The 15,506-nt window shown below is 44.0% G+C and overlaps 1 protein-coding gene across 1 annotated transcript in view; it reads left to right on the top strand.

Annotated features, from left to right (window-relative positions):
- SEC62 (SEC62 homolog, preprotein translocation factor) overlaps window positions 1-15,506 on the top strand; it is a 36,616-nt gene that overhangs the window by 12,293 nt on the left and 8,817 nt on the right. The window contains exons 2-3 of the mRNA XM_018553758.1: window positions 8,019-8,127; window positions 13,527-13,632. Coding sequence (XP_018409260.1) covers window positions 8,019-8,127; window positions 13,527-13,632 — 215 coding nt within the window. The remainder of the gene's footprint in view (window positions 1-8,018; window positions 8,128-13,526; window positions 13,633-15,506) is intronic.

The raw sequence follows: 15,506 nt of genomic DNA, 5'->3' as shown, positions 1-15,506 counted from the left end.
CTCCATTATCTCCCTCTCATACACAGCCGTCCTCTCCCACCATCCCCTAGGTTACCTTCCATACACTAGAGGCCAATCTGAACTTAACTAAGGCTCTGGCAGGTAACGGCCATTTTGGGTAGGACAGAATGTACTCCAAGTAAATGGAGATTTCCCAGACACTAGAGAACAAACTTTCCTGTAGGGGCTCTTGCTGGCGGTGGCCATTTTGGGTAGGACAGACTGCACTGTAAGTAAATGGAAGCGATTTGTTGGACACTAGAGTACAAACTGTCCTGGACTGAGTCTCCAGCCGGCGGCGGCCATTTTGGCTTGGACAAAGACACCCTCAACACGGCTGTATAGAGAAGTGATTTTTTTCTCCTCATGCGAGGACGACGTCGGCGGCGCTGAGAGGCTGAGCGGAGGAGCGTCGCGTCACTGCTGTGGGCGGAGCTACAGGAGGAGTCCTCTGGGCAGTCGCCAGCTAACTACATTAGACCCCACCTGGAGCTCCGCCCACAGCAGTGATGCGACGCTCCTCCAGCCTGCCCAGAGGACCCCAGCCACCACGGAAAGTAAAAAAAAAACAACAAAAAAAAACGCAAGCTTCGGGGCTGGGCATCAGGGCATTTTGACAAGTACAAGTACTTGTCAAAATGCCCTGTATCGGGCCCGATTCCGATGCTAGCATCGGTATCGGGACATCCCTAATTTTTAGCTTTTCTGTAGGAAAGTACTTGTCACTCCTTGTAAACCTATCCGGAGAATATTCTGTTCAGTCAGACATATTGTACACTTTGAGAGCTTGTTCACACCATGCCCGGATCATGTCCAGACCAGAACAGTTTGCTCCCGGACCAAAAAAGCATCTGAATGTATCCCTATGGTATTTCTGGGCTCTGTTCACACCAGCGCTGTCCGTTCGGGACCAGACCAAAAAATATGGCAGGTCTCATTTTCTCTGGAACGGATGCAAACGCACTGGAACGCACCTTTGTGCTAAAAAAAAGAATGCAGCAAAATGCAGTGCTCTGTGTTCCAGATCTGGTCCGGAAAATGGTGTGGACCTGGCCTGAAACATAGAGCACTTACTGGTCACACATATTAAAACCATCATCAGTTGTAAGTTCCCAGCATACTCTATCCTGTTCTAACATCAGCATTGTAATAGGAATCCATACTAGAGTTTCTGAGAATACAATCAAAGCTTACTTAAAAAAATCCCTTTTATGTAGTGAGTTCTGCCTTCTGTCTGCCCATCACTTTTATCAACTTCCTGGACCGCCAGCGTGCTTTGTGTCTCTTTCCCTGATGCTTGATGTGATGCAGTCTCGATTTTGCAAGACTACATATCCCATCATGCATTGCTCCAAGCAAGCAATGATGATGTTACATTGTGAGCTTTTCATGCATTCACTGTGAGAGAGTGGGGAAAGAGTTGAGTTGTAGTTCAGACAGCTGGCTCTGTGAGGGAAGTAAAATGATGTCAGTGCACTGAGGAGGTACATCCTATGGGCATCTTCAATAAGTGCGTTTACAAACTTCTAAATCGATTATGGCTATTAGGAGTGGGGTAGAAATTCTGCAAATGTAATATAATGATACAGATGCAAACACTATTAGGATTATGTAACCAGATAGAGATCTCAGGTGTAGATGTTGCACTGTAATACATCTAATGATCTGGTAAATGTCTCCCATATGCTGTGCCCATTGAAGTGGGTGTGATAGATGGGCCGGCTGAGATCCTGATCTGTGTCTGTTGTAAACACCTTTTATGATGATGTATTATGGAGGCAATCGGTTCACATATGTCCTGATGTGTTCAGTTCATGTGAGTAAGCCCGCATTCACACTTGAGCGACAGCGTCTTCGCACATAGAAACGCACAGTTTGTGTAGAACATTCTTGCACATTTTAATTTTTGCAAGCAGATCGTGGCACATTGATGCACGTTTCTAAGCGTTTTCATTGAAGTCTATGGGGCCAAGGAGCACAGAATCTGGCAAAAAGGAAGCTCATGTACTTTTTTTCAAGTGATAAAACGCTCAGGTGTGAACATGGCCATTGAAATTAATTAGTTTTTTTGTTTTTAGTGTTTTTTTCAAGCAGAAAAAGCAATACAAAACGCTTGTTGTGAATGAGGGCTGAGGCCTGGTTCACACCTGTACGTTTTGTAGCGCGTTCAATGCTCTACGAACGCTCTACAAAACGCTCAAACATGAAAATCCCATTGTTTTCTATGGGTATGGTTCACACCTTTCCGTATTTCAGTCCGTCTGAACACGCTACAAAACGGCCTGTGCCTGAAAAGGTACATGAGCTTCTTTGCGGCTTTTTTGTCGGGATACAGCCAAGTAGCCCTTGGAAACGCTCGTTTTTTTTACCTCGAATAGCGGTAAAAACGCGCGACAAACGTGCATATTCGATACGCCTAGGTGTGAACAGAGCCTAAAGGTTTACGCTCCGTTTATAACCTCACATTGGTAGATGATGATACAGTCTGTGTTCTTTTGGCTTTTCTACATGACTCACTACAACAAACTGATCACCACAAGTTCAGAATTGCGATCTGTGCCATGCCACATACACCACACAATGCTGGAGCCATTTACTTTCATTCTGTGAATATAAACATGTCACAGATACAGATATGTCTTTTATTGTACTAGTATGCATTGACTGCGTACATTACCTCATGAAATTGTTTCTGCTGAACATCTTATTTCTCTCTCTTTATAGTCCTAGATGTGTGAGAGCGACTGGGGAATGCGTGGAGATAGAAGGATCAGGGCAGGTTTTTGATGAAGTGCTATAAAAGCTCCATGTATAAAATCAATATCTTTGTGTCACTGAGAATTAATACTCGCTTGTTTATTTCCATAAGGTTACTGTGTATTAGATATACTATATTGCCAAAAGTATTGGGACGCCTGCCTTTACACGCACATGAACTTTAATGGCGTCCCAGTCTTAGTCCGTAGGGTTCAATATTGAGTTGGCCCACCCTTTGCGCTATAACAGCTTCAACTCTTCTGGGGAGGCGTCCACAAGGTTTAGGAGTGTGTCTATGGGAATGTTTGACCATTCTTCCAGAAGCGCATTTGTGAGGTCAGGTACTGATGTTGGACAAGAAGGCCTGGTTTATAGTCTCCGTTCTAATTCATCCCAAAGGTGTTCTATCAGGTTGAGGTCAGGACTCTGTGCAGGCCAGTCAAGTTCCTCCACCCCAAACTCGCTCATCCATGTCTTTATGGACCTTGCTTTGTGCACTGGTGCGCAGTCATGTTGGAACAGGAAGGGGCCATCCCCAAACTGTTTCCACAAAGTTGGGACCATGAAATTGTCCAAAATGTCTTGGTATGCTGATGCCTTAAGAGTTCCCTTCACTGGGCCAACCCCTGAAAAACAACCCTACACCATAATCCCCCCTCCACCAAACTTTACACTTGGCACAATGCAGTCAGGCAAGTACAGTTCTTCTGGCAACCCCCAAACCCAGACACGTCCATCGGATTGCCAGACAGAGAAGCGTGATTGGTCACTCCAGAGAACACGTCTCTACTTCTCTAGAGTCCTATGGCGGCGTGCTTTACACCACGGCATCAGACGCTTTGCATTGCACTTGGTGATGTAAGGCTTGGATGCAGCTGCTCGGCCATGGAAACCCATTCCATGAAGCTCTCTACGCACTGTTGTTGTGCCAATCTGAAGGCCACATGAAGTTTGGAGGTCTGTAGCTATTAACCCTGCAGATATTTCGCGACTTCTGCGCTTCAGCATGCGCTGACCCTGCTCTGTCATTTTACGTGGCCTACCACTTTGTGGCTGAGTTGCCGTTATTCCCATTAGCTTCCACTTTTTTATAATACCACTAACTAACGTTTCTCCATCAAAGTCAGTATTGAAGTTCAGCCATCTTGTATCTGTACCTCAGGGTTCATCCTGGCGTTGCTGTACTGTGCCAGTCTGTGCCAATTCCTTTTGTCACTAATCTGTTGGTAGCACATGGAGCACTAGGCTGTCTTTTCACATGTTCTCCACCCTGGCCTTATCTGCTTTGCTAAACAAATCTTTTTGACAGGTGGATAGCACAAGATGAAATTTGCAGACAAACTGAATAAGTTAGACTCACCCCGCCCCTTTCTCCACCTCCCTCCTGCTCTTATGATTGCTTCATATGCTGTTTCAGTCAGAGAGTGAAAGCCTGAGGCTAGGTTCAAACCTTCACTATACCGCACGACACCCGGGACACGCGTCCCAGGTCTGCGCAGTCCTGTACAATGCAGGCAGCGATTGCTGCACGGCCCCATTGATTTCAATGTGGTGATTTTCACGCGGCAATCGCAGAAAAAAGGTACATGTACTTTTTTTTTTTTGCGATACACAGTGCACGGCTGTTCGTGTTCGGAAGCACAGGCGGAATCGCAGCGGGAAACCAGCGCAACTGGGATGCCATTAGAAAACAATGGCGCCCAGAGTGCAATCGGCTCACACCTTGGCGACACAGCTTCTGCTGTGCTCTCTTTAAAAGCCCCACAATGCTCTGTGATACCATTCTTATGGGTACACCTTCATTTTAGATGTTTTATAAAGGAAGCTCAGGTCTGTTTATAGTTTTACTTTAACAGACATTTCTGCTTAGAAAACAGCATTTTCTTTTCACTGGTTTTACATCTGCTGGATAGCACATATAAGCAAGTTCCTTGTAGAAAGCCATGGTGATTCAAATTGTTTGATTTATCACCCCAAACCGGTATAAAGCATCTGAAATGTGCCCACGCATCAAGTCTGATGGACAGTCAGCGCTGGTTTACTGGTATTGTTTTCTCTCCTCCCATTACGTTGAACTAATTTTCATCAAGGAACCTTTATGGGTACATTTCAACATCCTTTAGGGCCTGTTCACACCACAAACAGTGTGTTTGAGTGGTCAGGCTCTGGAACGCACTGAATCTCATTCCGGCTGGCTCCCTGCCTCCAGTGCGATCACCCGAGCGCGTGGCACATTAGTGCCTGCATTCCGATCCAGTGCAATCTGCAAGCATTACTTTTGCAGATCGCACTGGACTGGAACGCAGACACTAATGTGCCGCGCGTTCAGGTGTGGGCGATCACACTACAGGCACAGGGCGTGACTACGGTGTCATTGAGTTCAATGCACCGTCACGCCTCCTCCCGCCCCTGAACGCAGGAAGCCAGCCAGAATGCGATTCAGTACGTTCCAGAGCCTGACCGCTCTGGAACGCACTTTGCGGTGTGAACCGGCCCTTAGGCTAAAATGAAGTCCTGGGTTTAAAAAAAAATGATTACCGCCATGCGCGCATCTGAACAGATTTATTTTGTTGGGCACTGGATGATCAAACAGGCCTCCAGCAGGGATCTGATGTTCTGTGATTTGAACATTGTGCCTTTCATAAATTCTTACTGAAAAGATGATGTTCTTGTAAAGTCCTTGTCCTGCTTTTCTCTCATATTTTGCTCTAGCAGGACTAGCACACTACAATAAGAGAACAGAATAAATGATCCTGAAATACAGACAGGTAAATATTGAACAATTGACAGTTTAGGAAGGGTTGGGTGTAGAGAAATGTGTGCGCTGCTTACACTGTCCTTAGTTATAGAATAGGGAGAGGTCTGGACATTTTTAATATGAGGGTCAATCATTCAATCTGGAAAAGAAAAGCATACATTAGTGGGGTAAGGTGGCCTCTATAACATGCTGCATGAACATTCACAGTCACTGTAATAGATTTCATAGTACAGGCATGGAGGCATTGTTATTTGATTGATCCTTGTAAAAACATGTTTTATGCTCTGTACTGACGTGTTCCACTGCATTGCTACGCAGTAACAGGTTTTACAGTAAGCAGAGCAAGCTAAACATTCACCATTATCTTCCAGCAAAACATAGGTCTCTGAACTAGTAATCAATCTTGTTTACTTCAGTGACTGAACACCAGGTGTTGCAGTGTACTTTGTTTCCTGTGGTTTCATTTAGTACCGTGCTGCAGATCGAGCAAGGCCATTATCACGTGTAAGAAGCATGATGTCATTGTATGCGACATTAACTATTGGGATAAAGACTGGAGTGTGTAGAAAGCTGTGCACATATCAGATAAATGAGACGTGGCTCCATATCTGCAGAGAGAGCTGTAGCATTGGGACATCTATGTTTTTTTGTCCCTAATGTGTCATTCTAGAGGGTGTATAAAACATTAAAGTAGTAATAATGTCACTTTTGTTTTTACATATATCTACTGCTAGCAAGCAGTAAATATATGCAAAAAAAAAAAAGTTACCAAATAAGTAAATACTTAGCTGTCTCTCCGCTGCTCGCTCCTGTCTGAAGATTCTCGAGCGGCCGTGCAGGATGAAGGGGCGGGCGCATGCGCAGTAGACACCTTCGGCGGGGAGACGAGGAGAAACACAGTGGAGGTGGATGCAAGCTGCCGTGAGTGTGCACGTCGGACAAACCCCGTGGGACACAGAAGACACAGCAGTCAGCGCTGGATCAGAGACCGGCACCAGCGCTGGAGGGACTCCTGCAAACTACTGGAAAGAAGATGATAATCGGATCAAGAGGTATTATTTAAGGTAAGTCCTTACAGCAGCATTGGGGGGAAAATTGTGACTTTAATGTCACTTTAACTATTGGGGTGTTTACTAGGTGTCCTGTATTTGATATAATATGTTGGCCAGGTGTAATCTGTTTAGTCATTTGTGCGAGGTTAATTCAACATGAGACATGTATAATAAATTGCTGACCATGCAATATGCAGTATTCTGAAAAGCTATAGTTCATGCTGCTGGGATGCTGATCCCGCTTAAGGTGCCCATACACCTTACGACCATCGCAAGACTTTTGTCTTGCGATGGTCGTATGCTTCTTGAAAGCCAGTACGATCTGCCCACCTTGGACGGGCAGATCGTACTTGCGATCATCGAAAGCCCGCCCCGCTGAGGGGCGGGCTTCCGATGACGGCAATGCAGAACGGGCAGTGTGCGCGTGCTCACACCGGCCCGTTCCGCAGCTATCGGACGAGCAGGCTAGAAACCCGCCGACAATCGTACGATTCTCTGCGGGTTTTCGAGCATGTTGGTTCGACAAAAGACGTGCGACTGTACAGTAGAAACAGTCGCACGTCTTCGTTCACACTGCTCGATTCTCGTACGATCACGGGATTTCGCCTGATTCTCGTACGAGAATCGAGCAGTGTATGGGCACCTTTTAGATGTTGAGCCAAATGGGAGTTTCTGCAGGTAGCATGGTAGGGGGGAAGAGGGGTCCTGAGCCAATCTGTGGTGTCATTGACATTTGAGGATGAGAATGCATAGAATAAGCACATGAAATGATGGCTGAAAATCGATCAAGCAACACTTTCGGTAATCATTCCATTACATGAAAACTTTGATGCAGTAGTTTAGATATATTACTTCTGATGTTGTTGTCCCAGGCATACACTTCACATGCTGCTTACAGCCATATTCAACAGTGATAGAGACAGGACACCAGGGGCCGGCGGTATTGTCAGCAGTGGTTTCTACACCCTAAACTGTTCAAATTAACAAGTCAGCATTGTGTCTTGCACTGCAGCTATTTCATGCCAATGGGGAGCTTTAGCATACTATAAAATGGCTTGAATTTGGACTATTTGCTTTTTATGCTCATTTTGTTTAGGTCAAGTCTTCCAATTGGTACCATGTACTTTAGTAAGTATCACAAACTCACTTATGACATTTCTGTCTAGCACAGAAGGTGTGAGATGTCCTCTCATTTCTGCTGTGAGAAGGATACACAGTTTAGCTCCAAAGAAAGCTCCACTGCAAGGGTTAAGAATATTTCTGCCTGGAGTTCTTCTTTAAAGCTGCCATTTAGGCAACCAGAAATCTGACACTCAGTTTGAATGGACCATTATTAAAACTCCATTGGGTGGGATGTAGCAGTTCTACTAGGAGAGCTGGTGTAATGAGTTAAAGTGAGAGTTTGAAATTGACAAACTTTTCTAACAGATTCAAATTGTGTTTTACCGTAGGAAGTTGGGGAGCCAACCAAAGATGAAAAGGCAATTGCGAAGTACTTACGCTTCAACTGCCCTTCAAAATCCACCAACATGATGGGCCACAGAGTGGATTACTTCATTGGTAAGCATCTACTGTTAGTGTAAAAGGTACACCCCAATATATAACATTCAGACTTGAAATATACACAGCAAACCAAGCCCATCTTCCTACAGCTTCTTGGTGTAAATCTTTTTGTTCAAGAGATCTTTACCAAACCACACAGACAACATCTGGAAATAGGGAAGAAGATAATGTTTGTTGTTCAAATCAATAAACTGATAACAATATGGCTCTTGTGTTACCAAATGTATCAATGTAACCATTGGAAGGATTGGTAGACTAGATAGAGGTGGACATTGAAGAGGAGACAATGACAGAGGAGTCCCTTTTATATTTAGTCTTTGATGTTGGGAGTGGTACCAGTGGCAGTAAAAACATGTTTGCCTTAGTACCGAGATAAGAAAGTGTCTTTTGTAGCACAAAAAGTTTGTTCCAGAAAGGTTTTGGTCAGGACAGCCCCAGCAGATGTGTATGCTTTACCCCGACACTTCCAGAAATCGATAGATTCATGCAGTGATAGAGAACGAAGGCTTTATTCCAGTCCTCTATACAGAAATACGCCTGCTGAGCATCCTTGGATTCTTTTTTAATCAGTCATTGCTGAAGTGCTCCAGGCTAACCTGCTGCTTTAAGTGTTCCACCAGCAAAAAAACTTTATTTAGAGTAGGGAATGGTCATAACCTACATGTCAACTTCTTTTTTCTCTGTCCCTACTGGGGGGTACCACACCCCATTAAACCCACCCCACCCCCCATTTCTTGTCTCAGAAACACAACATGGAGTAAGTGGGAATCTCTCCACAGTGAAATGAATTCCCTCTTGCAGTTGCCTCTGAAACAGGTGTCCTCATTGGAAATCTTTTTTTTTCCTCTCCACCTATTTCTGTGACATCCGTAAAACTTTGAATTTGCAAACACTTTGACCCAAAGGTAGTGGTCACCAGGACAAGTAGAGAGAGTGTGAATCTCCTCTGTGCCTACCTACACGGCCACAAATACCCAGCAGAGGTTATAACCCTTTCCAGCTCTACCCAAAGCTTTAAAAAAAAAGTTTTGGCAAGAAATATTCAGTTGAAAAAACCCTTTTTGCCAGTAGTCTGGTGTTGTGACAAGATACTTTACTGAGCAGTGTGAATATCCAGGCCTGGTGTTCTCAAGTCCCACCTACTATAAGACTTTTACTGTATCTCACAGAGAGAGAGAGAGGAAGTTGCATGGCACAAAGTCATTTAACCTGAAGCTGCAGTATATGTGAGGATCTTGCGCAATCAAGGCAGCAATGGATTAAACAGAACAGAAGGTAAATGGAGTGGTCTAACGCAGTTTAGGACAGCTGCAGTGTTTCCTGGAGAGGATTAGCAGTTCACAAATGTATTTTACATTTTCCCAGAAGTCTTTTTTTCTTGTCTTTTTTTTTTTTTTTTTTAGATTTTTTACTTTCTGAAATTGCCCTTTAAGTAAATTATCCTCTTTTATCCATTTGAAGAAAGATGCTTCTTCTTTTACCTTTAATATGTTACCAGAAAGTATTTTCTTTGTTTTTACATTCACATGCTTTTTTATTTCGCATACAAATGTGTACAGTTTCCCTCTAGTGGCTCAGTGTGCAAGCATTGCATTCACCATCTCAGCTGCTGACAAACTACTAACATACATAGTTTAGCAGCGTATCATTTCTTAACCAGTTGACATCTGCTCAGTATACCGCGAGCTACAGCTCGTGGTATAATGAGACGTCGCAGTATACCGCCAGCTACAGCTTGCGGTATACTGAGACGCCGCAGCTGAAGCGGATCCCGACAATTATGTCTGAATCCGCCCAGCTGCGTGAGTGACAGCTGACTCTGCCTATTTAGAGACAGAGCCAGCTGTACCCGCCCCCTCCCCCGTCCGTTCCGCCAGTGTGTGTTCGCTCACTTCCCGATCTACTGAGCCGACCTGTGACAGTCTCATTGTCACAGGTCGGCTAGAACTATGAGGTGAGTGAAAAGCACTCACCTCATAGTCTCCTTTAACAACCATTCTGATTACAACTGTTGTTTTTACTGGACATGTATAAAAATTAATCAAAGATGCTGAATGCCTATAGATGACCAGGCATCTTACAAATAGCACATCCAGCCCATAGGGAGTATTTGACTTGCTTTATAACCATCTATGCAAGCTGGTAGGCTTGTGAGAGAAAAGCAGCAACGCTCAGTCATTGTGCAGCACTACTAAGCAAGAAGCAGTCTGTATATGTAATGCAGAATTTGCTGGCAGATTAAGCAAGGCTTTAAGAAAGTGTCTCTGGAGGGGCTGCACATTTTTGTCAGTAATTTTTTGTTTTGCAGACTTCCTGTTTTGAACTACGTTGTTCGGCATGCAGTGTTTTTAATAGATTGCAGGGGAGGCAGACCCGGAGTTCAAAAAATGTCAAGTACATGCATAATAGAAATCAAAAGGTTCTTGAGTTTGCAAAGTTACAGTTTGTGTGAACATTACCACCGGCAAGTGTATACAGTGTTTGTGGGCAATAAAATACATATGTAGTACATCTCTGCATTACATTTCTCTGTGTTTTATCCCTCTAAAAATGAAAATCTGAAACATAACTGTTAATGTTGCCAGAGATCCATTGAGCACCTTACTTCCTGTTGTGGGCTGACGAGACTGCCTCTGCTACACTGAGTTCCCAAACAATGTCATCAGTCCTGCCTGAGTTCTCCTCCTGCTGACTCAGCACCTCCTCTTTTTCTCATCTCCATAACTCCCCCTTGTTTACATTCTCAGCACTTTCTCCCTCTTCCCACACAAGCTGCCTGGTGTTTGTTCTGCTGAAGGTTAACTGGCTTGCAGCCTGTAGTGCCAGTGCTCACATGTATGTATGTATGTATTCATCGGTTTATATTCCCAGCTAATGACTGCTCATTCTTTAACTCCCAAGAGCCTGTCCACACACATTTGTACAGAAAGAGATTTTGGAAGATGTAGTTCTGAGAGCTTGTATATGTCATTGGGAGCTGACATAAGGTACCCTGCTGATCCCTCCTTGCTGCTCCTGCAAGAATTTAAAAGACTGGTGATAAAGAGACAAGGAGTAATAAAGCCCCAGCGTCATTGGAGAGTTTGTGCAGCATGTGGATACAAAACTCTTCAAAGATCTGCACTGAAAACCACTGAATTGTAAACATTCTTATTGTTAAAGTGATATTAAAGCCTCAGATTTTTAAAAAAGATTTATATACAGTGTAATCAGACTTATTACTTCCGCTTGCTGTCCCATTGTGCAGACCTGTGCGTTTCCTGCACCCTCTTGCACAGACAAAACACCGCCTCTGCATCCTCCTTCCCTGTATATTGATTGACAGTTGTGTGTCAGTGTTCCCGCGTCATCAAGGACATGGCTGCATGAATGCATGGCAGAGCAGTAGCACAATGCATGATAGGACATGTGGTCCCTGTTACTTAGACCAGGAGCACACTCCCACCTGTTGCAAAGCAGCAAGGAGGAGGGGTGAGGGTGCAGCTTGAAAAAAGGTAAAAGAATATGCAAGATTATGTATTGTCAAATTGCCACAGCAGGCAGAGCTTCTGTAAGTACCTGTAATGCAGATTACATGCCTGTGTTCACTTGTCAAGGCGATAGCAGGGTCTCTTTAGTTCTGTTTTCAATACATACATAACTGAATTAATCTGTGCTGAATATGTTTATCTCCCTGACATTCAGCTTTAATCACTTGCTGTCCTCCCATTGTCATAGAGTGGGCATATAGAGCTCCTCCCAGAACGTCATGACAGATTAAAACATTGTTTAAAGTGCTTTTGTGCCCCTAACACACACATCTGTTGGGCAGCACAGATCACAAAAAAACATGCACAGAGCCATTGAAAATACCACGTGATCGCTGTGGTCAATCACCACATCACAAACAATGTAAAAACTGTCTGCAATCGGTGTGTGAGAAGGAATTGTTCTCTGATCACCAGCCAGCACCAGTGGCATCCAATATCATAAGCAGTGTCATCCATAACAGTGCCAGCCGGAATCGGTGTTATCCAGTACCAATACAAGTGTCCACCAGAACCTTCTTCAACCAGCGCTTGCCATTTTGTGAGCGGTTATACTATCCTGGCACTCCAGGGCCTCCAGAAAGTTTCATAGGTAGTCGGTTAAAGTATCGCAGCACTAAATAATGGCCTGGACAGAAGGAGGCTTAACCTGCTGGTTCTAAAGTGGTTAAAGCTTGTGCTATGTACAGCAGTAACTGAACCTGCATGTCAGATCATGGCTGTTCAGACACCTTGGGAGCCCTGAAACATGAGCTATGTTTTATGAAAATCATTTTGCTCCTGGGTTACACTATTGGTTCAGTGGTATGTATAACAAAATCCATTTTTAGGGTTTACATTAAAAAGCAAACAACATAGTATAAAGGAGTGTTCTGGTTTTAACATGTTTAAAGTGACATTAAAGGATACGTTTTTTTTCCCTGTTAATGTTAGCACTTACCCTAAATGATGTCTCTTAATCCGATCTTCTTTCCTGTCGTTTTCATCTGTCTCTCCAGCGCTGCTGCGGGTCTCCGATCCAGCGCAGACTCTTCTGTGTCTGCTGGCACTTCCGATCCCGCGGTGTCTGCATGCCGGTGCACGCCGTCCATATACTTACCTTGTGTCTCTCCTCGTCTCCCGGCCGAAAATCTGAACTGCGCATGCGCACGCTCCAAGATCCTTTGCAGCCACCCGAGATCTTTCAGATTTTCGGACGGGAGTACGCGGCGAAGGCACAGGTAAGTTTAAACCACTTTTAAAGCATTTTTTTTTTTTTTTTTTTTTTTACTTTTTGCATATATCTACTGCTTGCTAGCAGTAGATATATGCAAAATACCGGAGGGTTTAATTATACTTTAATATCACTGTCAGTGTTGGCTTTCCTTTTTTGTTTATTATACATTTTTGGGTGTTTTTTTTTCCCCTGCAAATTACACTTTCAATGAGCTTGTTCAGAGCAACTCTTCCCAGTTCTCGCTTCTGTGAAATCAATGCTGCTAGAAGGCACAAGGTAGAGAAATACTGTAATAGCGTTAGTACACCCTGTTGTTACTACACTAGGGGTGGAAGATGGATATCCATGCTGGTGCCCCAGCCAGCCTTGAGGACCTGATGAAACTGAAAAGAGAATACATTTGGGGTTTTTACCCTTTTTTTTTTTTTTTTTATCAGACCCCATAATTGTATTATTTCCAGAATTTCTGTACTTATACATATTGATAGGATTTTTTGGGGAATTACATTGATGTATTTGTTGTTTACACCTTATGAGCCATAATGCAGATCTCAAAACCTATTCTGACAACCTGCCATTACATTACGCTTTGATTAGTGTTGGACAGAGTTGGAAATATTTGTTTATTAAACAGTTGTATCTTTTGTTTGCAGCTTCTAAAGCAGTGGATTGTCTTTTGGATTCCAAATGGGCAAAAGCAAAGAAAGGGGAAGAGGCCCTGTTCACAAACAGAGAGTCTGTGGTTGAATTTTGCAACAGGTATGTGTTGTTGAAAGAGACTGTTAGCAATCCAGCATCCAATGTTTTATTATTTTTTAGAGAACCTAAAGGGAGAAAATTACCTAAACTACTGGAACTGAAACTGAAATATAATATTATGTAGCCCCCACCTCCCTTAGCAAAAGTCATGCAGTGTTTCTTATGCAGCTTGCTCCTCTAGGCCTAAATCCTGAGTGTAATACAGTCTTCCACTCTTACTGGGAGCTAACTTCCTGGGCACCTGTCTTCCCAGCTAGCTCCCTGTGCCCTTGATGATTGGTCCCCTTACAGCCCCTTCCATTGCTCCAGGACCACCCGGTCTACTGTTCCTGTTCCCTCCTACTTCTCTCCACAGCTCAGCATTATTGCTTTCCTCTGCCTGTAAGCCAGCCAAAGTGGTGACTATAGTCCTCTGCTTCTGGACAGATGTACATGCGGCAAGGAGCACATTGTAGGTTTTCACTATTAACAAGCACTCAGGGCAGACTCTTAGCAGATCTTATGGAAAACCGTATTATTATAAAAGAACTACAAGACAAGCTGCTATCATAGCAAGGTATATCCCACTGCACTCCTGACCGGAAACAAAGCCAAAACTCGGGTGGGTGCCGATGTGACCGCAGACGTCTCCGCCAATAGTACAAAATCTATAAATGGTCACTCGCACTCCAACTTGATGCAAAGTCAATACCTTTTATTGACTTGGATAGTGTCACGTTTATAGCGACATTTCGGAACCATGTGGCTCCTTCAGGCAAACATAAATTTTACTTTATGTTTGCCTGAAGAAGGAGCCACTTGAAAGAGACAATGCACAGAAAAAACACACACAATACATTCACTTTGACATGCATTAAAGGAGAACTATGAGGCGAGTGATTTCCCCTGATCCTCATAGTTAGAGCTGACCTGTGACAAAGAAGCTGTCACAGGTCGGCTCTTTCGATCAGGAAGTGAGAAGAAACATGCACCGATCTGCTCACTTCTCGACCGTCTCCTTGCAGTGACTGGTGACTGTCAGTCACCGCTCCCCGCATGGATTCTCTCTCCGATCCTCCAGTGCTGAGCCAGCTGTCACTCACGCAGCTGGGGGAATCTCGACAGTATTGTTGGGATCCGTCCCGGCTGCAGCGCTCTCAGTATATCGCGGGCAATAGCACGCAATCTACTGAGCTTTGGATCACGGGAGGAGGTTAGTATATGTCCTTCTATGACCCTAAAGAGAACTATGGGAAACACACTTACCCCATAATTCTCTTTTAACGTTTTTTGTTTAACACATTTTATTGCGCGATGAAGTGCGTTTTTTGTGCATTTGCCACATTTTTTAAAAATTATTAATACGACAGACGTTATGTTTACATGCATTGACATGTATTTTTATTCCCTGTGTTACGTACAAATGTACACATGCTGCAAATTCATGCAACGCACTTGTGTGGTATGAACAGGTTCCTGCTCTGAGCCTGTATTGCTCCATGGACATGGTGTAATAGAGCCCTTAAAAGATGATCACATGTTTAATGACCTTTTTCAGTTTCATTTTTAGTATACATTTGTAGTCACTTTTTCTGGAGCATAGCAGTGAGAATTGCTGAGCTTTAACCCCTTCGTGACTGACGACGTACAGTGTACGTCGCCAGCATCGGGGCTGTTTAAACAGACTCCCGGCGACTTTTGCCGCCGGGACTCTGTTTAACCAGTTGACATCCGCGGTGTTAAACCCCCTTCCCATCCAGGCCATTTTTCAGTATTCAGCGCTGCGGTACTTTGACTGACATTTATTCCGTCATGCAGCGCTGTACTGAAATGAATTTTATACCCTTTTTTGAGGACAGATAGAGCTTTCATTTGGTGGTATTTATTTAAAACTG

The sequence above is a fragment of the Nanorana parkeri genome, unplaced genomic scaffold (assembly GCF_000935625.1).
Source record: "Nanorana parkeri isolate BGI_ZX_2015 unplaced genomic scaffold, ASM93562v1 scaffold129, whole genome shotgun sequence".
NCBI classification, from domain to species: domain Eukaryota; kingdom Metazoa; phylum Chordata; class Amphibia; order Anura; family Dicroglossidae; genus Nanorana; species Nanorana parkeri.
Note: the sequence above shows the minus strand (reverse complement) of the source record. Positions and strands in the feature narration are given on the sequence as shown.